At 37.7% G+C, this 20,893-nt stretch overlaps 1 protein-coding gene across 1 annotated transcript in view; it reads left to right on the top strand.

The window, feature by feature from the left end:
* Positions 1-226: 226 nt before the first annotated feature.
* abcb6b (ATP binding cassette subfamily B member 6 (LAN blood group) b) overlaps positions 227-20,893 on the top strand; it is a 28,234-nt gene continuing 7,567 nt past the window's right edge. Inside the window, exons 1-16 of the mRNA XM_079426763.1 lie at positions 227-502; positions 601-784; positions 3,139-3,231; positions 3,331-3,523; positions 3,645-3,766; positions 4,488-4,597; positions 4,698-4,763; positions 4,845-4,970; positions 5,057-5,133; positions 5,271-5,334; positions 5,824-5,909; positions 6,013-6,070; positions 6,188-6,292; positions 17,878-18,052; positions 18,411-18,523; positions 18,604-18,698. Of these exons, the coding sequence (XP_079282889.1) occupies positions 416-502; positions 601-784; positions 3,139-3,231; positions 3,331-3,523; positions 3,645-3,766; positions 4,488-4,597; positions 4,698-4,763; positions 4,845-4,970; positions 5,057-5,133; positions 5,271-5,334; positions 5,824-5,909; positions 6,013-6,070; positions 6,188-6,292; positions 17,878-18,052; positions 18,411-18,523; positions 18,604-18,698 (1,754 nt within the window). The 5' untranslated portion in view covers positions 227-415. The remainder of the gene's footprint in view (positions 503-600; positions 785-3,138; positions 3,232-3,330; positions 3,524-3,644; positions 3,767-4,487; positions 4,598-4,697; positions 4,764-4,844; positions 4,971-5,056; positions 5,134-5,270; positions 5,335-5,823; positions 5,910-6,012; positions 6,071-6,187; positions 6,293-17,877; positions 18,053-18,410; positions 18,524-18,603; positions 18,699-20,893) is intronic.

Raw genomic sequence — 20,893 nt, 5'->3', positions numbered from 1 at the left:
CTGGTCAGATTGCACCAATCACAGTCTTGTTTTTGTTATGCATTTTCTAGATGTAAATGGCTTAATTTGTGTTTAGTTACCATTCCTTAGAACTAGAACTGATTTAAAATATATACTGTAAGAGAACTACTATTCTTTCACAACACCGAACAGAGGAAAACAGCCTTTTCAGTGTTTAAAAGCGTCAGCGTTTTCATTTGAACATCCGAGCCACATGACCACAAGTCTATCAGTCATGTGAATGCTGTGCATATGACACGCAGAGAGCGCTTCCTGTTGAGCTGTCGGTATAATCATTAGAAAACTGCATTTGCACGCATGCACTTTTAAACCCTTGCAAATCCATAGACTGCAATACTCTTCAATGGACTAATGCATTCAGATTGTATCTTTGAGAGCCTTTTTTTTTCAAACAATGGCAAACAAGTATTCTACAAGACACACGAAACAAAACGCTCTGGGAAATGAAACTGAGCAAGCATCACTTGCACTGACTGTAGAGGTAAGAATAGCAATCACTTTAGTTCTCATCAGAGTCTTTCTCAGTACGTTTATTTGAAGGTTCTATCACACCTAATAGAATTCTTCTCTGTTCATCAGAAGCAGGTGGAGGTGATCTCTGGGTCAGCATGGCAGGGCTTCAGGAGGAAAGTGTGTCTGCTGGTGCCATACATGTGGCCCAGGGGAAGTGTGGGGCTGCAGGCTCTGGTGATGCTGTGTGTTGGGCTGCTGGCACTTGAGCGGGTCATCAATGTATTTGTACCCATTTACAGCAGGAATATCGGTGAGACTAGACTCATCTATGCATTTAGAATTCTTTCAAAGTCTGTAGCAATTTCATAAATGCATGTCTAGCATCTACATCATCAATTTCACAGCAGGGACAAAATGTCCCACCCTGAAACGGACTTTGACGTATTTCATAATGCTTGGTTCTATGCCTATATAAGTATTATATATTTTAGCGCTTATTCAGACAGTACAGCAGCTGTATTCAATTCACTGTCTCAAAGGTGAAATTTTATTGCTGTTTTGTGTATGCTGTTTTTAAATGAGAAATCACCTATTTACTTGTTCAGGATTCTTTGATAAATAGTGATAGAAAGGAATATAGTGATAGAATTAAATTATAAATTTTCTTTTCTGTCACTTTTGATCCGTGCGTAATCTGCTGAATAAAAGTATTAATATCTTTAAAAACTAATCTTATTGACTGAAAACTTTTGAATGGTAGTGTATATCAGAATGTTATGGGGTTCAGAGAAAGAAAGAAAAAAACTCTTCTTAAAGGTAAAATAAAATACCCCTGAAAATAATTTAAAAGGTTAAAATCTGGCCCCTTAATAAAAATAAATAAAACAAAAAGCCAAAGAATTTGCATTACCATACATGACCAGTAGAGGACAGCAGCTTTCAACATTTGCCCTGTTACCTGGGAAGGTGAGAGCTCCTCAACCTGCTGGTTTTTTGTTGTTGTTTGTTTTTGTTTTTTTGTGAAGGAATAAATGATTGAATTGCAGTAATTATTAAAAATGCATGCAGCTGTGCTGAGGCCCTTTAATTGGTTTGAAACAGATAACCTAATATACCTAAATCCATGTTGATGAGTATTTGTTAAAAAAAACTATATATAAAGGCAGTTTTGAAACAAGTCAAGCATGTTTATGCGGGAGTGTTCTTATGCTTGTGAAGTCGGATTGCCCCTCCCTTGCCAGTTTTCCTCAGCCCCTTGTTGTTGTGGGCCAGCTGGATGGATGAGAAACCTCTCCGAGAAGTCAAAGCCTTTGATTCACATAAGCCAAGAGGTATCGAACTTTTACAAAAGAAACGTGGGACAAAACCCAACTATGCTAAACTCTTCTGTGGCTCAAGACTTTGTTTCCACCCTTAATTCTCTGCCTTTTTTTTTTTTTTCACCCCGTATTTGAAATTCCCTGTCTTGATTCATGTGTTCGTTCGTTCTCTTATCATCCTCCTCCTTTAAGTGTACGTTGTTCATTTGATCTCCTCCTGAAGTTGGTGCTGTGTATGTGCTTCATTATCAGAGACAAGTAACAACTTTGCATTTGGAGGCACATGAAAGGCACGTTGGGAGAAAAGTGAGCTTTTGTGTGGCAGAGAGAGATTGAGAGGGGTAATAGGGGAGGTCACCAACCCTGCCAGTCACGATTAGGGGGCATTAGGGGCTTTTAGCCGAGTTAACACGCTGGTACAAGGGCCTTTTTGTCCGCAGCTCTCTCTGCCCCCATGCCAAGGATAAAAATCAACTCTCTCACCATCCATTTCTACGCCCCCAACTCAGCAGAGAGGAAGAGAGTTTTTGCTTTTGCCCTTGGCATTTTCTTGTATTGTTTTGATTTTTCTTTTTTTGCTTCAACCCTCCACCTTTTCTTTCCTCATTTGATTCCGAGTGCACAATCAAAACAGCCATGAATGTAAATGAATCAGATTGAGGATCTTTCTCAGCTCTCAGGACAGACCAGTGTGTTCTCTTTAGGCTTTTGCTCCTGGCTCAGACTGCATCCTTTTGGCTGTTTTTCTCTCTGTTTTTGTTGTTGTGGATTCACGTATAAGTCAGTGAGATGGCAGTTTTGGGCAGCTGTTCAATGTTGGTGTACTGAACTGAAGTCGTGTGGTTATTCATGACTCAGGATGTTAAAGTTTATAGTCTGTGTGATTAAAGGGAAGATGCTCTGCACACACTCATTAATAGGAAAACAGCAGAAATGTGTTCACAGTATGTGCTTCCTACACAGAGCCTTGGGGATGCACATACAATTAAAGGAATAGTTAAGCAAAAATCTTGCCGTTCAAAAGTTTAGAGTCTGTAAGGTTGTTTGTTTTTATATTATTGTTGTCTATAAAAACATTTGTAATGATTGTAGTTCTTTTGAACGTTCTTTTCATGAAAAAATGTACCATGGTTTCCAAAAAAATATTAAGCAGCACACCTGTTGTCAACATTGACCTTAATAAGAAATGTTTCTGAGCACAAAAACGGCATATTAGAATGATATCTGAAGATCATGTGTATTTTTGAGTGAATCCTGACACAAAACAATAAAATGTGCCAGTTGAGCCAGCACGAGTAATGTATTCACATGTTTCCTGTATTTTTGCAATTATATAATATTCTAGTGAACCAGCTGTCGGCGATGGAGAGCTGGAGAACCCTGGCCATCACGGTCTGTGTTTACGTCCTCCTTAAGTTCTTGCAGGGCGGAGGGGTAGGTGAGGGTTGACATTCAAAGTGATATTTTAAGGATGCTTTTAAACACTACAGCTTGTTTTATTCTGTACAAACCATGAACTGTCTCTCTCTCCCCTCAGGGACATCAGGGTTTGTCAGTAACTCGCGCAGCTTCCTGTGGACTTATGTCCAGCAGTACACCAGCCGTGTGGTGCAGGTGCGTCTTTTTGCTCACCTGCATGACCTCTCTCTACGCTGGCACCTGGGCCGCCGCACCGGAGATGTTTTGCGCAGCATTGACCGTGGAACCTCCTCAGTCAACAACTTGCTAAGGTCTGATGATTTTCTTTGATTTGATTTTAGTATCACCATACTTGAATATGATACGCAGTGAAATGATTGACAACTTTTTTTCCTCTCTTCTTGTTTAAATGTTCATTGATTTCTTTTACAGCTATATTGTGTTCAGCATTGTACCCACTATTGCTGACATCATCATTGCCATCATCTATTTTGTGACATACTTCAGTGCCTGGTTCGGCCTCATAGTTTTCATTTGCATGATTCTCTACCTCAGTAAGTGCAGCACAAACACACTTATTTTCATGTTGTGGATGCTGATAGATTAAAATATTACCAATTACATAATATTTTTAATTGCTCATATTTACTATTAATTGTTAATATCAGATATTTTTCTTATTAAGGTGATTAATCACAAATTTCTGAAAGTTGTTGTTTGTACACTACTGTTCAAATTTGAAATTTTTTTTTTACTTTTACTTATGTTCACCAAGGCTGCATTTTATCAAAAAACAAAACAAAAAAACCCCCGTAAAATTGTGAAATATTATTATAATTTAAAATAACACTTTTCTCATTTAATATGCTTTAAAATGTAATTTATTCCTGTGATGCAAAGCTGAATTTTCATCAGCCATTATTGTCACATGATCCTTCAGAAGTCATTCTAATATGCTGATTTGCTCAAGAAACATTTAGTATCAGTGTTAAAATCAGTTGTGGAAACTGTTTAAAAAGAACGGCACTGATTTGAAATGTGTTATAACAAATGCCTTCACTGTAACTTTTGATCAATTGAAAATGAGTATTGAAAATACTCACAAAATAAAAAAAGATTTAAGTAAAAAATTCTGATCCTGATATCAGTAGACAGCAATGTTCTCAATAATAGTTTCAAACTCATAGTTTAGAAATTGTTACCGCATGTTTCTATAGGATATGGCAGTCAGCAGGCACATTTTGATATCTAGTTCAATTTGACGTTTGTTTTCAGCTATCACCATCATTATCACTGAATGGAGGACCAAGTACAGGCGGGAAATGAACACGCAGGACAACATTGCCAAGTCAAAAGCAGTGGACTCACTTCTCAACTTTGAAACCGTAAGTGACTAAATGCCATAGCCAAGTTGCCCAAGGTTGGCCATGGAGTGTTGTTAACAGTATTAACATTGAAATAATACAAAAATCTGTCTCTATTCAGGTAAAGTACTATAATTCAGAGGGTTTTGAAGTCAGGCGCTTTGAGGACGCTATCCTGAAATATCAGGTAGTTGCGATCACTTAACATACTTGGACTTTATAAGCTGTTGAGTGGAGAGATGCTGAGTTGGATTCTCTTTATGCTCAGTCATGTGAATTGAAGACCAATGCTTCCCTGGCTCTCCTGAACCAAACTCAGAACCTGATCGTTGGATTGGGCCTGTTGGCCGGATCCCTGCTTTGTGCATACTATGTTACAGTGGACAAGTTTCAAGTACAGTAATCACCACTCATAAAATTATAAAATCTAATATCTTAAGCATATTTTTTGTTGCTCATGCTCTGTTGTTTCTATAATAGGTTGGTGACTATGTTCTTTTTGGAACCTACATTATTCAGCTCTACACTCCGCTCAACTGGTTTGGCACATATTATAGGTAAGCTTAGAGGAGGAGTATCTGTGGACACATTCATTTATTATTTTTCTTCTTTATATATACAGTTTTGGCAATTACCAAACTGTTCTGTTTGTTTCTCCCTTGCCTTATTTTGTTTTACGGTTATGTTTTCACAGAATGATCCAAAGTGCATTTGTTGACATGGAGAGCATGTTTGATCTGTTAACAGAGGAAAAAGAGGTGAGTGGCCACTGTGGACATTTTGAGTCATTTTGTAGTCAAGCCAAAGGTAAATCTTTTATAAATTAGTAAATCTAAATCAGTTTGCACAGAACAAGTACTCGTCTTGTCACATTGCGGCCCCTCTGGATTTGTTACCCCAGTCCTTTGGGAACCCTCTCCCCGAAGTCACACAAACCAACAGCCGGCCATTCCTCGACACTCCCAGTCCCTTTAGATTCTATTCATATGCAAATAATCTTACTAAAACCCTTATTTGATCTTCACATTTCTTTTTATATATTCGCAAAAGCTGTCGGAGCTAATTTGCAAACTGATTCTTGGATTTGGCTTGAAAGAGGCCTCAGTATTTTTGCCATGGTTTCAGTTTTAATGCATTCTTCAGGTTTGCTTAATTCACTGTCAGCCCAGTGCCATGCTTTTCTACGTATCTCCTGTGGCACATGCCAAAATTGCCCTTTCTAATTTCCAGATTCCCCTCTGCTGTAGGTAAAGGATGATGTGAATGCAGGAGACCTGTTGTTCACCGACGGAAGGGTCGATTTCCAGAACGTGTGCTTTAGTTACACTGTTGGGTGAGTGATGTCAAGAAGAACGTTTTTTTTTAATTGTTTTTGGAGAACAGTGTTTTTGAGCTAGCATCTTTTAAATTTAGTTTCCTATTTTTTTTGTCTACAGGAAAGAAATTCTCAGTGAAGTCTCATTCACAGTGATGCCTGGTCAGACAGTTGCACTGGTAAAATGACATCTAAATTGTTCATTTGTAAATATTTTGTTCTAAAACATTTATAGAATAAGAGTGTATACAGGAGCAAGACAAGACGTTCACCCCTGCTAATGTCTTATTTAACAGGTTGGTCCGTCTGGATCAGGAAAAAGCACCATCATCCGTTTGCTTTTCCGTTTTTATGACGTGCAGGGAGGCTGCATCCTCATCGACGGTCAGGACATCTCCAAGGTCAGGAAACATGACAACAGAGACACTTTATATGGTCAGATGTTAAAGCTTCTGTAGAAAATGTAATAAAATTACCAAAGCAGAATATGTAAGATTTTAGAGAAATACTTTGATTTTTGTTAACATTTAGTTAGCATTCCAAATCCAAAAGACTTCTGTTCATCTTCAAAACACAAATGAAGATATTAGTAATATTCCCCTCATTTTTGTCCATCTATTGAACGTTTATGTAATTAACATTTGCAAGCTTCAAAAAGTTTATTTTTCTGTGGGTCTTAAAAAGGTCTTACAGCCTTAAAAAGGTCTTAAATTCAAAATCATGGCATTAAAATTGCACTGCAAAAAAATAAAATAAATAAATAACAGAAAGAAAACAAAAAAATACAGAGAAGTGTATTCAAATACAAATATCTAAACATCCTTAAATCAAGATACATTTACTTCAGATGCAAAATTAAGATATGAAGTCTTGTTTTCTGAGCAAATTAACAAACTTAAGTGAGTTTATGCGTAAAACAAGAACAAATATCAGACAAAATATATGTCAGTGTTTTACGGATCAAGTTGATTTTTAGCATATTTGTTCTTGTTTTAACCCACTCAATTAATTTTGGTCAATTGCTTATATAAAAGACGTCATATTTTGCTTAAGTATCTTGATTTAAGGATGCTTAGACACTGGAACATTTGCACAGGAAATCAAGATGAAAATATTGAGGAAGAACATGATTTTGTGAGAAGGTACAGTAAAAGTTATTATTTTGAGTTATGATAAAAGGAATGGAGATCTATTGGAAGTACAAGACCATATTGGTATACTCTGTTCCTTTCAATTTACTTCTTAAATTGTCTTTACTTGGTCATAAAGTCCTTAATTTACTTTCATAAAACCTGCAGAAACCCTGAGAAAGACATTGTAAAATGAATCTATATGAATTCGACCAAGTCATATGAATATGAAAAAGTTTGCAAACCAAAATTCTTTCCAGGATGTAGTGAAGTGAGTAAACGGAGGTCACCTTTGCATCACAGACCACATTGTCACCTATATTTCTCTTCATGTTTTAAAAGTTAACATGATTTTATGCATAAGAGAAGCTGCATATTTTATAGGTCTAGACTGCAGCTATAAATAGCATTTTAAGATTATGCCAGATATCTCTCTCAACCCCACCTGCATGTCTGCTGACCCCAAGGTTGAAAACCTCTAATGTAGGGTTGGAATAGTGACAGGGCTGATGTTAGGCAAGAGTGTCTGACTGACGGAAGAGGACGAAGAGCTTGCATTAAAATGTGAAAAATTAATTTCCTACCAAGCTTACGTCAGACAGTCTGCTCAAGAAGAAATCGTCCATGAGTTTTAGTCACAATTTGATCTCAGAGTGCTCTTGGTAATGAAGTAATAGCATTGATAATGAATAATGTTGTTATTGGCGTCTTACATTTAAATGGTGAAGTCACATGCAGCGTGAAACTTTCATGTCTTCTAAACCCATGAGACTTTAATGCTCTGCTCTCACACAAACCTGACTGACTTAGCCGCAGGAATACAAATGCTTGTACAGCGTAGTGCAGTGTGTAACTGTAGCCTGTTTGAGGTGATGTTATACCAGACCGTACAAGCTGTCACACTGTTAACTACAATGCAGTGACACCAGGGATGTAAGATGCAACCATAGATCATATAACCTCCACTACACTTGACAAGGTTCTAGGAATATGATTTACTATTGCCTCTTCTTTCCAAGTAAACCTGCCCCCTGTGAATTAATCATGGTGAGAGAGACGTAAATAATGAATATGGAGCTGTAAGCTGCAGTGTCCTGGGGGAGACGGTGGCCTCTTGCACAGCGCTGGTCTCTGCTCAGAGCTGCTAGAATCACTCTTGGAGTCCTGGTCTGATCCAGGACAGAAGCTTGTTACCTTTGCTCACCGGCCTATGTAGTATGGCTTAGCTCCTAAGCATATATTAAGCAAGTCTTTAAAAATAATAAATAAAAATGGAATGGTTCTTTATAATAAGATGAACTTATAACTGGCTGTATTTGCTAGCAGCCTGGTAATACAATCCAAATATCCAGTGTTATAGAGTTCATTCATCAGTATTGGTTTGTTGCATTTAATTATGCATGTTGATTTCCCCTATTTTCATATTTAGGTTATCTTTGCTAATGTTCATTTAATGCTCACTTAGTCTTTAAAAACAGTTGTTCTGCTTAATATTTTTTGGAAACCATGATAGATTTTTCAGGATTCTTAATAGTACCTCAATCGAAGTCCAGGAAACATGGTTTATGCAACCTCCTGTCTATTCCTCTTGAGAGAGTTGAGATAATCGATTGGCTGAGAGTGTTTAGAGAAGCTGTGGTTTGTCATTTAAATGGAGGAAGCACTGCTGACAAGCTGTGCTGGCAGAAAGAAGAGGAGATGGAAAGGGAGGACAAGTAAAAGTTGTATCTCTCTCGTCCTCTCCTACACACGCATTCACAGCCTCTCCAGTATCATGTCAAGTCTATGAGAACCGCAACCCAGCGTTCAAGCGATTGCTTTCACACTGGCACACGATGGCCACACATTCCTGCTGCGTTAATGTGTTTGGAGCGCAGCAGGAAGCATGAGGTAGGTCAGCGTGCCAGTACACTCGTAGGGAGTGAACGCTTTCTCACAGTACAGGCATGAGGGGAGATTTACTTTATAGAGCAGCTGTCATCAGTTCAGCATCTCATCCCTCTCACTACTGGCCAGATCGAACTCATTAAACTCACTGGAACATTATCCTTTGGACTCCTAAAGCATGAGCTGGCAAATGAATAGATCTTTCGCCAAGTATTGCACTATGAAGTATGTTGCGTGAAATTACACAAGTGTCCATGAATGTGAAATATTTATTAGACTGAGATGCACCTTTTGACTCTTGGGACTTGTTCAGACAGGCATCAGAAATCAGTGTTGATTTTTAGGTGCTTTGAAATCTGATTAATATCAGATTTTTCTTAATGCTTCTCAGTCTCAACGATCTTATAAGATTTGATGTGGGATTTTTGCCGTTCGTTGTGCAATGGGTTGTTAGGTCAGGTGTTGCAACAAGAACACTTGACAAACATTTACAGCTGAAGTCTCATGTTGAACCACGTTAGCGGTGTTACCGTGACAGTCAATGTGTACAAAGACGAATACAGTCTGAACATAAAAATAGTTTGATGTTAAGGGCTATACGTGGTGGTGTTTTGTCTTAATAGAGTTGTGGAAATGAGAAATGAAAATAAAATTGACCGAGGTTTGCACTCCCGTGGCATTAATGACAGATCTTTAAGACGTTCTGTGCTGGACAAGTTTTTATTGCTGAGGGCAGGTTCAGGATGGACAATACTGATATGTGTGCCAGACAAATAAATGACTTGTGGTATTTCAGCAAAATGTAATATCCAGAAAAAAAATCTTATGCACATTTACTTAAGGTTTTTAAGGTTATTTGCTTATTGTGCAACTAAAAATAAATGATTTAGAAGTTCGTGGTTGGATATTCTCAATGAAAACACATGTGCCTTCTGCGTCAAATGCAACAAGGTGCTAACACACAAATGTAATACGTTGTGTGTGTGTGTGTGTGTGTGGGGGGGAATTGAAAAAAACAGCCTATAACAACAGAAGGAGACCTGAAATGAAAAATCTTGTATACATCTTTCTGTGGTGTTTTGTGGGTGTGAGCAGGCCAAAAAAAATGTTGTTGTTTTTTACTTTTTTGGTGGGAGAGCATGGGAACGTGATGTCTCTAATCGTATGATCTTGCATAGTTGATAGGTCAAGAATAAAGTGACTTACCCACTTTAAAACCGAGGAGAAAACCTTTCAATCTGTGTGTTTTATATCATCTATATTTCATAGATTTCCTGTAACTTTAGAAGTTGTCATCATGACCAAGCAGTTGTGCAACAAATCTTGCAATATTGCAGAGATCAGTCGCAGGATATAGATAGCAAGAAACATCTGTTTGTCATTCTTCATGCTCATTTTCTTAGGTAAACGCTTTGGCAGAAATAATAGATCAAAATATGAATCCCATGGCCTTTGAATGCATAGATACCTAGAGGCTGTTTTCATTCTGGTGTTACAAACGAGGCAAAGCAAACGCACACCGTATGAGGTGCAAGCTGAAGGAAAAAATATATGAATCAGTTAAGAGGAGAACAACTGCACACTCACTTAAGCATGTTTATTGTTCATTCTGGTGTTGGTCACTGATTCCTCGTTCTCCATGCTGCGTTTGATGATGAGAGTTGCACGTGAAATGGGAATCCATCCTGTCAGACGACGAGGGGAAAGACTCAGAAATATCAGAGCTATTGCGCATCGACTTCACAGCTGAATGAGTGTTGCTTTATGAATGCTGTCACTGAAATAAACGCACAAGCGCATTCCGTCTCCCTGAGTTTCCGGACTCGTCAAACAAACAAACGGTCAAACGCAAACAAGACAGAGAGAACAAATAACATGGTCGGGTACAGCACAGGGAGGACTGGATTGTAGTATGCTAATAATGACTAACATGAAAGCTCTGTTAAAAAATGATTTTGAGATTTTGAGGGTCGTAAATGTTTCTTTTCAAAGTGGCTTTTGATGGTAGAAAAGGTTTGCCAGTGTGTTTTAGGAAGGGGTGGAGTGATGTTCCCGCTGGGGCTTATTGATCTCGTAAGCGATGGGAGCAGAGCAACACAGACACCACACTGACAGCCGACAGGCCACATGTTCTGGTGCGCTTGCACATGCACACAAGTACGTCATTCATCATTTCTGTAGGTTTACAGTTTGTAAAGCACATAGAGCACTCATTTAAAGCACTTTATAAAATGAATATATTTTTGTTATAATTAGCAGCGTTAGTAAGTTTCGATTGAATAGCACAGCTGGTCATGTGATTTCAATACGGCAGCTCCCATGTGGGGTTGACCTGCTCCATGTAGAATGAAACTATTTTGTAGGCTAGCTAAATATCTGAAGTCTTCATCTCATGTGAGTTTACATCATTATAAACATATTTCTCAATAGTACTGTTCATGCCTTTTTAAATCTGAATTGGCAAAAACAACCTTTAAATTACGTATAACAACTGGCTTCACAAATCTACTTGTTTTAGAGACCTTATTGATAGTAACCATTCATCCATTTTTACTCCTGGAGTTGATGGCTCTTCCTGCTGGGATCCAGCCGTGCTTCTGTCATGCTCCACTATATGGAACACTTCATAAAAGGAGGTTATTGATTCAGTTGCGGTTGATTACAGAAGGCGAGTGGTCGCCAGAGACATTGCCCGGTTTCAGCAGTCACTCTCTTTTGATTAATTTTTCTGACTGTTGCACTGTCTTCTCTTTATGTAATATAATAACATGTAAATGTAGGAAGAAACAGAAGATGGAAACAAAGGATGGAAAAGAGACCAAAAGGGAATGACCCCATTGCCCCCGCTGAACCTCTCTGTTTCTAAGGCACTGTACTTCATTGATGTTACGTCTGACTTAGTGGAGTGCCGAGGAGAAGAGACTGGAGTCTATAACAATCTTGTGAAGTGTTAAACAGAGCAGCATGTGGAGGTTCGTGTAAACAAGATGTTTTGCGTACATTTGGTCCAGGTTAGACGCACATGGGTAGTTCCCTCCCAGCCTTTCTTGTGACTTTCAAGTAAACGGTTGCAGCCCTGATTTGAGCGCACATCTGGTCGGATATGCGGAACAATACTTGTGCCTGCCTCTCGCCAAGTGGATTCAATTTTAGCGTGTTTTGTTTTGCATATCACAGTTTTGCTTGTGTTTTTCTCATTTTCGAACATCTGATATGGCCCGTTTTCCCCGTCTGATGGTCTAGACTTGTTGTGCCTTGTGCACATGTGACAGTGCTCAGGTGGTTTGTGACCAATTGATGTAGAGTCACGCACACATACAGACAAGTCATAAAATTGTACTTGATAAATTGTTTCCAGCAACATAGTGTTTATTAAATGGCTGAACCAATGCTATTCATGACCAATTCATGGCCTTCTTTAATAATAACTGTGTTTGACATGCACATTAATCATTTGAATATATCCTGCACCACATGAAATGAGTGAACGGTAATGTGCATCTTATTTTTCCTATTTTAAGAAACTTGAATAAAAGATAACACCTAAACAAATGTGCCGTTTAAGAATTAGCACAAATTTGGTGTCTCTGGTGTTTTAAGGTTTTGCATGACTACTCATTTCTGCTAGTTGACAAATACAAATATTTGTTTTATGTGAATGAAGAGAGATGAGTGTGTCGTGCAATGGAAGCTTGTGTATCACCCCTGATGCTGCTTGTTTTGTCATAAATGGTGTGCAAGTAACCAGTTTACTCAAAGAGCAATAGCTATAAATATAACTATAACGCCTATATTAGTGTCCACACCAACGCACAATAACATGTTGTATATGCTTGCAGCAGTGGTGTGTGGTGGTGTTCTGTAATGAGGCAAAGTATACAAGGTTGTTTTTTGTTTTTATCAAAAGTAAATCTAAATCCATGGCCCAGTCACATTTTCTTGGTTAAATAAACATTACTTGCACTATCAGAAAAAGAGAATTATTATTATTTTTTTTTATATTTTCACATTAACTATGTAATCAATATTCTGTTTATTAAAGCCAAGTTGGAATCGCATCAGGTTTGTGTTTTTAAGCATTCTACATTTATTCCGAAATAATAACTCAAGGCAGTATTAGTGAACTTATGTTCAGCTATTTGTGAATTTTTCTGATTATCAGTCATCAAAGCTCAGTAAATATTGGTCACAGACACAGAGATTTACCTTAAACTCATTAAAATCTCCCACAGATCATATGATATTTCCATTTTAAGTCTTTGACACAAAGTGGTTATTTAAAAGTGTGCGAGTTGTTTACCTTTTGTTTTTTATTAATGTTCCCATTAACGTCATTTATATTGTTCATTCAGACTGATTTGAAACAGGTAACGTGCATGAACACAAGAGGTGGGATTTACTGTATGATCCAATCATAGCTGAACATAAGCGGTCATATCCAATCATATTGCGAGTGAGACATTGCCTCCTCTCACGTGACTATTCCCCCATTCATTCTCAATTACCCCCAGCCCCCCCCCCCCCCCCCCAGCTCACCTCCCGCTTTAGGGGGTCTGTTAAAACTCAATGGGCTCAGGGGAGGTGAGAGTGACGCTGGTGTCGCTGTTGGACACTGTTTCTTTAGAAAAATTTGTGATTTATGTTTGTTATTTGCTGTTATTAATTTTGTACTACAAATTTAGTTTCTTCCAATATTTTGAGGAGGCACTGCCTCCCTTGCCTCCTCAGAGGAAACTCCCCTGGTCTGCAGGCAGTTATGTTGTCTGTGGCTTTGCTCTTTAAACTCTGATTGGCTGTCGTTATAATTCTAGTGTAGACTTCCCTCTTTGAATTAGAACGATTAACTTCATAGTTATAGTTATCGTATTTGCTGTAAATGGGCCTTAACTCACTTTTATTTTTCTGACTCTGGGCAAGATTAAGTTAGTATCAGGGTCCTGAAGCAATTTTTTTACAGTTCTGGCTTATCCTCTGTGTTTGCTTATTTGCAGTCTTGGAAATGCAAGCATTGCATTTTCATATCTTGTAAATTAAAATGTTGGACTACTAGAAACAGGCCACACAAATATGCCAGCACAAATTTTATGAACTGAGGAAACTAGCTCCTGTCAGCGCATAGGACAAGTGCAATTGAGTAGTTGACAAAGGCTAATGGTAGAACTAATTGACTGTTCACTACTATTGTATACTACTGTATATGAATCTGTAGAGAGAATACAGCGTTCCTTACTGATGGGAAAACTTATTTTAAGCTGCTCAATCCATCTTATATAGTAGTGTTTATGATTGGAAGAAGGAAAAGATGCTAAGATACAGTCAATATGTGTTGCAGTGTTTTGAATTGATTTGAATTTATTGATTACGATAAGTAATTCTCTCATTGTTGCTTCGATACCTGTTCCGGTGGCTACGTCATGTGATGAACTGATTAAATTGACACCCTGATGAAGGCGAGTTAGCCGCAACGCGTCGGTGCACAAATCTGGTGTTTTTAAATTCTAAAGCCATGTGAATAAAGGCTTTTTAATGTTTTCACACTACTCGAGTGCCTTGGATTTGAGTTTTTTGATGATATGAAAGAATCCCGCATCCAAAGAGCACAGATTAATGGACTTTTTACACCCCAGCAGCACTTTTTTTGCATAACTTTGAATATATAATGAACAATGTCTGAATTATCTGAGAGAATGGACATCCGTGTTTTTTCTTATCAGTCAAGGTAAAAGTGTAATCTTTCCTAAGTATACTGTAATTGTGCCAGTCTTGTCCGATTTGTTTCTTCATATTATTATTATTATTATTATTATTATTATTTTTTTTTTGATTGAACTTAAATGGCATAAATGTGCTCTTTTACTTTTTTTTATAAAAACAATTCTTTGTTCTTGAAATGATTGAGAATACTGTTGCAAATAGGACTGGAAACCAGAGCGAAAGTCTCGTAGGATAAAAGTTGTATTGTGAAGGGACAGATGCTACACTCCCATAAAGACCTGGGAAGCCATTTGTGTTTCACATGGCTGCAGTAAGCCCTCTCTCACCCGGCCCAGTCTGATGTTAATTAGTTCATAAATTAAAGACATTGACTTTTTTTAAGAGTCAAATGAATGGGAAGAAAGAATGGAAAGACGGCGAATTAAGCACACTAAAAAACAGGCGAAAAATAAACAAAAGAAAAAAGCAAACTTCAAAGAGGGATCTAATTCGTCAGGCGTTTGAAGTGAAAACACTGAGGCTGGTTCCACTCGCCACATGGATTAATGGTGGAGTGAACAGCCAGAGCACCACTCGCTCTATTATTATCAGTGCTCCGAGACGAGGGCTTTTCTTTAATGTGATCCAAGAATAATTTCCAGTTTCTCTTGTTGTGGCTAAGATTACGCTCAGTTTTTCTTACAGCAGTTAGTTAGATTTGTTCGTTTTTACATCATTGAGGTTTGTTGGGTCAGTTTTCCTAAGTTGAGTGCAAAAGAAAAAAAAAAATCTTAGTTCCAGAGACACTTAAAAATTTTAGCTTCAAAAAAAAAAAAATTTTCAGAAATCTAGGCTGCATCCGAAAACTTGGGCAGCTGCCTTATGAGGCAATGACTTTGCAGGCAGCGTTTTTGCATGAAGGCACCTCACGAAACATGCTTCTGAGGCAGCATAACGGTTTAATGATCTACAACAAAATGGAACAAGTTTTGGTGATAACTAAACGAATATTTAATTACTATAATACTAATTTCTCGCTAGAAATAACATCAAATGTGCAAAAAGTTCATCAGAAATATACATTTACACACAAACTAACCACCAAACCCAACTTTCAGATGCCATCTTTATTTTTTTAGCTCAACCGTCACGGAATGGAACGCACAGGATTGTGGGATATCAAAGGCAGCGACGGATACATCTATGCTGCCTTCAAAAATCAATCAGATGAAGGTATCTCATGAGACAGGAAGTCGGGATTCGGACGTGCCTTGATGCCTTCCTGCCTTGGAATGTGTCCTCCGAAGGCAGCATTTTTCAGTTTTCGAATGCAGCCCGTGACTATAAATAAGCCATTTTAGAGAGCGCGTTAAAGTTGGATTGGATGCCCATTTTTAGACTTGATTTGTTGTCTAAAAGAGCCTCCACTTGAGTGCATTCACACTGTTATGATGTTTTGAATCGCAGTACATTTGTAAAGCAATTTTATAATCCATTGAAACGTCTGTGGTTCATTTTTAAGCACCCAAGTTCAAACAGTAGCTTTGGATTCAAGAGTTTTATTTGTCACATACACAATTATACAGAGTATAACCAGCAGGGAAATGTAAGGTTAATTGCAAGCCAAGACTCTTGTGGGACATTAGGACACAGAGAGCATATTAAATGTTATCATAAGTGTTTGTCTTCACTACCAATCATTGAGCTGGTAATACCTGCTATGACCTCATTGACACAAGCTCTAATCCGTATGGATAATCTCCCTTAATTGAATATTGATTTGTAGAGACTGTTTGCACATTTCTGATCACTCCTACAGATAAGACGCCTCGACATTCCCTTTAATAGTTATGACATTAACGCCCCATTTTCTAGTTCTTACATTCTTCATGTGTTATCCGTTAAGTGAGTGGAAAGAGGTGTAGAAATCATTATCTTGCTATTTTGTTTCAAATTCTGTCAGTTCTCCCGATTTATAATTTAAATTAACTTTTGAATATATTTTAAAATGTAATTTATTCCTGTGATGACAAAGCTGAATTTTTAGCAGCCGTTACTCCAGTCGTCTTAAAGACTGGTGTTGTGAATATTTTTGTGGAGGCCATATTTTCAGGATTCTTTGAAAATTCAAAGGAACAGTTTTATTTGAAATGAAAATCTTTTAGAGTCATTCTAATATGTCACTTCTGATCAAATAAAGGCATCCTTGTTCAATTAAAGTACTGATTTCTTTAGAGAAAATCTTACAAACTACAAACGTTTGAATAGTAGTATATGTTGTGTGATGCTGCTTTTGAGACTGGGGTATCTGATATATATTGGTATTTTTATTCTTCCATGTTTTGTTTTTCTGATTTCTGATACATTTTTATTACTATATTTTGTACAACTAATACTCTGATACGTAACCAGCATTTATTTTTTAAGGATCTGGATCGGTACGATTATACTGCACTAGTCACAATATAATTCTGTTTATTTTCAAAGCAAGTTGACACTTAGCTTTAAGAGTGGCCTGTTTTTGACTCAAAAATGCTGTATAAGCAATCCATTTTAAGTGTATTGGTAATGATTTCCTGATATTGATCACTTAAGCACCAGTGTTGCACATTATAGTTGTAAATTTGTTGGAATATAAAATGTCAGCTGTATTGGCTTGTTTTGCCTCTGCCAGGACAAACGTAACTTACCCTAATATATAAAGCAAAAGCATACCAGAATGGCATTCAGATGGCTCCAGATGGAAACGGCGTACGGGCGTAGATCATCTCTGCAGCGTGGCTCTTGATATATGGCTATAAGCGGGCCAGCTTAGCACTTCCTTAAAATTTGTGCCCATTCCAGACCTACTTTGCCTTGTCTCTGCTCCTCTTTATGCTGTTCGAAACCCTTGATGTCAGCTGGCACTGCCTCACAGAGTTTGCCAGGCTTTGGATCTCGGCAGGGGTCTATCGCCGCACCCCTCCCAACAACAGGCAGCATGTGAAGATTGTCACCCTGCTTTATAATTGGGGTTTCAGATCTTCAGAGCTTGGGACCCCTTCATAGCCCATCAGCACCTGGCTCCTTAGCTTTCAAAGGCAGTGGAGACCTCCAAAACCTCAGGTGGTGAAATGCTTTAAAGTTCGAGGCCCACCTGTCTGCGATTCACCTGTTGTGTAGAGCTAGATAGTCTTTGTGTGAAGTTGCAGAGAAAACAATCATTTGCGCACACAGCAACATCTATAAGAATTTCTAGTTGACTTATTTGACTTTGTTTGTCTTCATACATACAGGTGAAACAGAACTCTCTCCGATCCTACATTGGTGTAGTTCCTCAGGACACTGTTCTTTTCAATGATAACATCCGTGAAAACATTCGCTATGGACGCATCTCTGCAAGGGACCAAGAAGTAGAAGAGGCTGCAGTGGCTGCTGATATCCACCATAAGATATTGTCCTTTCCAAACGGTAGAGGACTGCTATCTTTCTCTACGTTTCTCAAGCTTTATGATCTCCACATGCTTGGAATACGTGCACCACTACCATTTAACGTCTCTTAGGCTCACTAACTCTTAATTTTTGTTGATGCAAAATACAGTAAAAACAGAATATTGAGAAATATTATTACTATTAAAAGTAACTGTTTTTTATTTGAATATATTATAAAATGTAATTTATTCCTGTGATGGCAAAGCAGACAGTGTCATATTGCAGTGTGTATTGATCACAGATTTGAACAGATATAGGATTGTAATAACGTGAGGTGTGTATATAGGATTACTGAATGTTCCCTTTTCTCTGAACAATACCTTTTTGAATATGACAGGATATGATACTGAGGTGGGTGAAAGGGGTCTGAAGTTGAGCGGAGGGGAGAAACAGAGAGTGGCCATCGCTCGCACGATCCTAAAATCCCCTCGCATTATTTTGCTCGATGAAGTGAGTAAAGACTCTCTTGAAGGTTGACAATTCATGATATGGGTTTGTACTCAATCCTGTTTCTCAAATGCTGCTTTCAGGCTACATCTGCTTTGGACAGTCAAACGGAGCGAAACATTCAGGCTTCTCTCGCTAAGGTGTGTGCCAACCACACTACTCTGGTCGTGGCACACAGGTAAGTCTTATTTGATATGCTAACAGAAGTGCTACAGAGCTCCACATTTGTATAATAACATTTATATAATCATTTTACAAAAAAAAGAGACCACTGGTGTGACTTCCATGGACTTGTTACAGTACAGTACATTCTTTTTGGGAGGAATAAGTAACTTGCTTAGTTACTCCCCACACATACAAAATTACACCACAATTTCTCTAATCTGACTGCGCCTTTATATCTGTTTTAATACTCCACTGTGACAAGGCCCTGCAATATAGACATGTCATCAGTGCTTTTGTCTTCTGCTCAGGGTTCTAAGCTTTATCCCTCAGATAACATCATGTATTGATAAAAGCTTTTGTTGGGCCATCTGGGACACATCTCTAGCATTAATTAAATTAATCTATTTGTCCTTAAACCTAGTGTCTTCAAAATAACGCCCTAGTTCAAAGAATTGAAAGGTGTATGAAGGATAATCCAAACAATAGCAATCAGTTGTCTCGCCGATGAGATAAAGCTGTACGTGACATAGTAGCTGAGCTCACACCTAAATGTTTGTGGCATTAAACACATTTTATATCTTCAGGCTTATAAAAGAGAGTATCTTGCTTTTTTCTGGATTTTATGAAAAAGTTAACATTACAGTCTACATTTTTTGTCATTATCGCCATTGAACCTAGAAAAACTTTTGCTTACATTAACTGCATTTTTAAATAATTGTAATGGTTTACCTGTATTGGATAAACAATCATGCTGAGAAGTTCTGTTGAGTACTGTCAATGCAACTGCATGTGCCTATCCAATTTTTTAGTCAGCTGGCAACATTTAAAATATCTGTTTAGTGCAGTGGATGATTGACAGGTGAGTCTGAAAGATTAGGGCTTACGCTACAGATGTGATGTGGTCACATGGGTGTCTGACCACCTCAGGATGTGGTTTCAGTGATCTGACCACAAAACCTGTCTACTCCTGTATTTAATACTGTTCACTTGGGATTAAATGAGAGGGAAGTTGGTGATCAAGATATTGGTCTTATCATATCAGGTGTTAGCGAACAAGTAAAACTGTTTTTTTGGGGGTCTGTCACAGTTTTACTATTAAGGGTGCACCAATTCATTAAAGACCCTTTATTATTAACCATTGTTTTAACACCGTGATCAGCTGATCTGATTGTCAAATTACAGTACTTTACAAGCATTAAGCCATATGGTGCAGAAGAACGTCCCTAATTAATACATAGATACTGATGACAATGGCAGGTAGTTAAGTAACAATCACTAATAATTAATTTGGAAGAAGACGTCATTGCAGCATAGACTGGAGCTGAATTCCAATTGACAGGCTCCTTATGCGCAGGGTTCACTGCTCCCTACTCCCTGAACACAGGATATCTGCTGAAGTTCACTTCATCGGACACAAATGCGTTCATTCGGAACACCTGCAACGTCATCAAACACAGACGACACTTGTGTTGGTTCATTCGTATTAGAAAAGTTTATGGTTTGATGACATAATACACTTCTTCAAATATACTACTGTTGAAAAGTTTGAGATCAGCATGTTTTTTTAATACTTTTATTTAGCAAGGATGCATTAAATTGGTTACAAATGAAATTAAATAGATGTATAATGCTTTTTGGTAACACTTTAGTTTAGGGACCAATTCTCACTATCAAATACTGTAGTTGCTTATTAGCATCCATATTACTAGTACATATAAAGTAGGGTGATATCAGGCAAATTGGGCCACTTTTTTTGTTAATCGATTGGAACACTAACAAAAAAATAATGTTCTTATGATTATTAAGGACTGTTTTTAATATTTTAGTGTTGAATTTATGTAATAAAATAAAATAGTTCAGGCCCTACAGGTTTTGAAACATTAGCTGCCCCACATTTTTTGAGATGGCAGTGTTCAGGTAAAATGGGCCGGCCGATCAGCAAAAATGGGCCAGTCAAACTGCAAAGTGAAATAGAGGCATTTCTGATAAAAACACATTTAATTGTATAATGTAACAGAACACTGCATTTAAATTACAGTAGAACATCCATTTGAATTGCATTAATTTCAAACAATTTAATCTATAAAACATACATTTCATGAACAAAATGTAACAATAACAGTTTAAAAGTTAACAGCCAATGACTGCAAAGAATTTCAAACAGATGAGGTATAAGACACTCAAACCTTTCAATGAATTTCATCAATA

This window comes from Barbus barbus (genome assembly GCF_936440315.1).
Source record: "Barbus barbus genome assembly, chromosome: 10".
Taxonomy (NCBI): domain Eukaryota; kingdom Metazoa; phylum Chordata; class Actinopteri; order Cypriniformes; family Cyprinidae; genus Barbus; species Barbus barbus.
The sequence above is the reverse complement of the archived record's forward strand: the minus strand, read 5'-3'. Positions and strand labels throughout refer to the sequence as shown.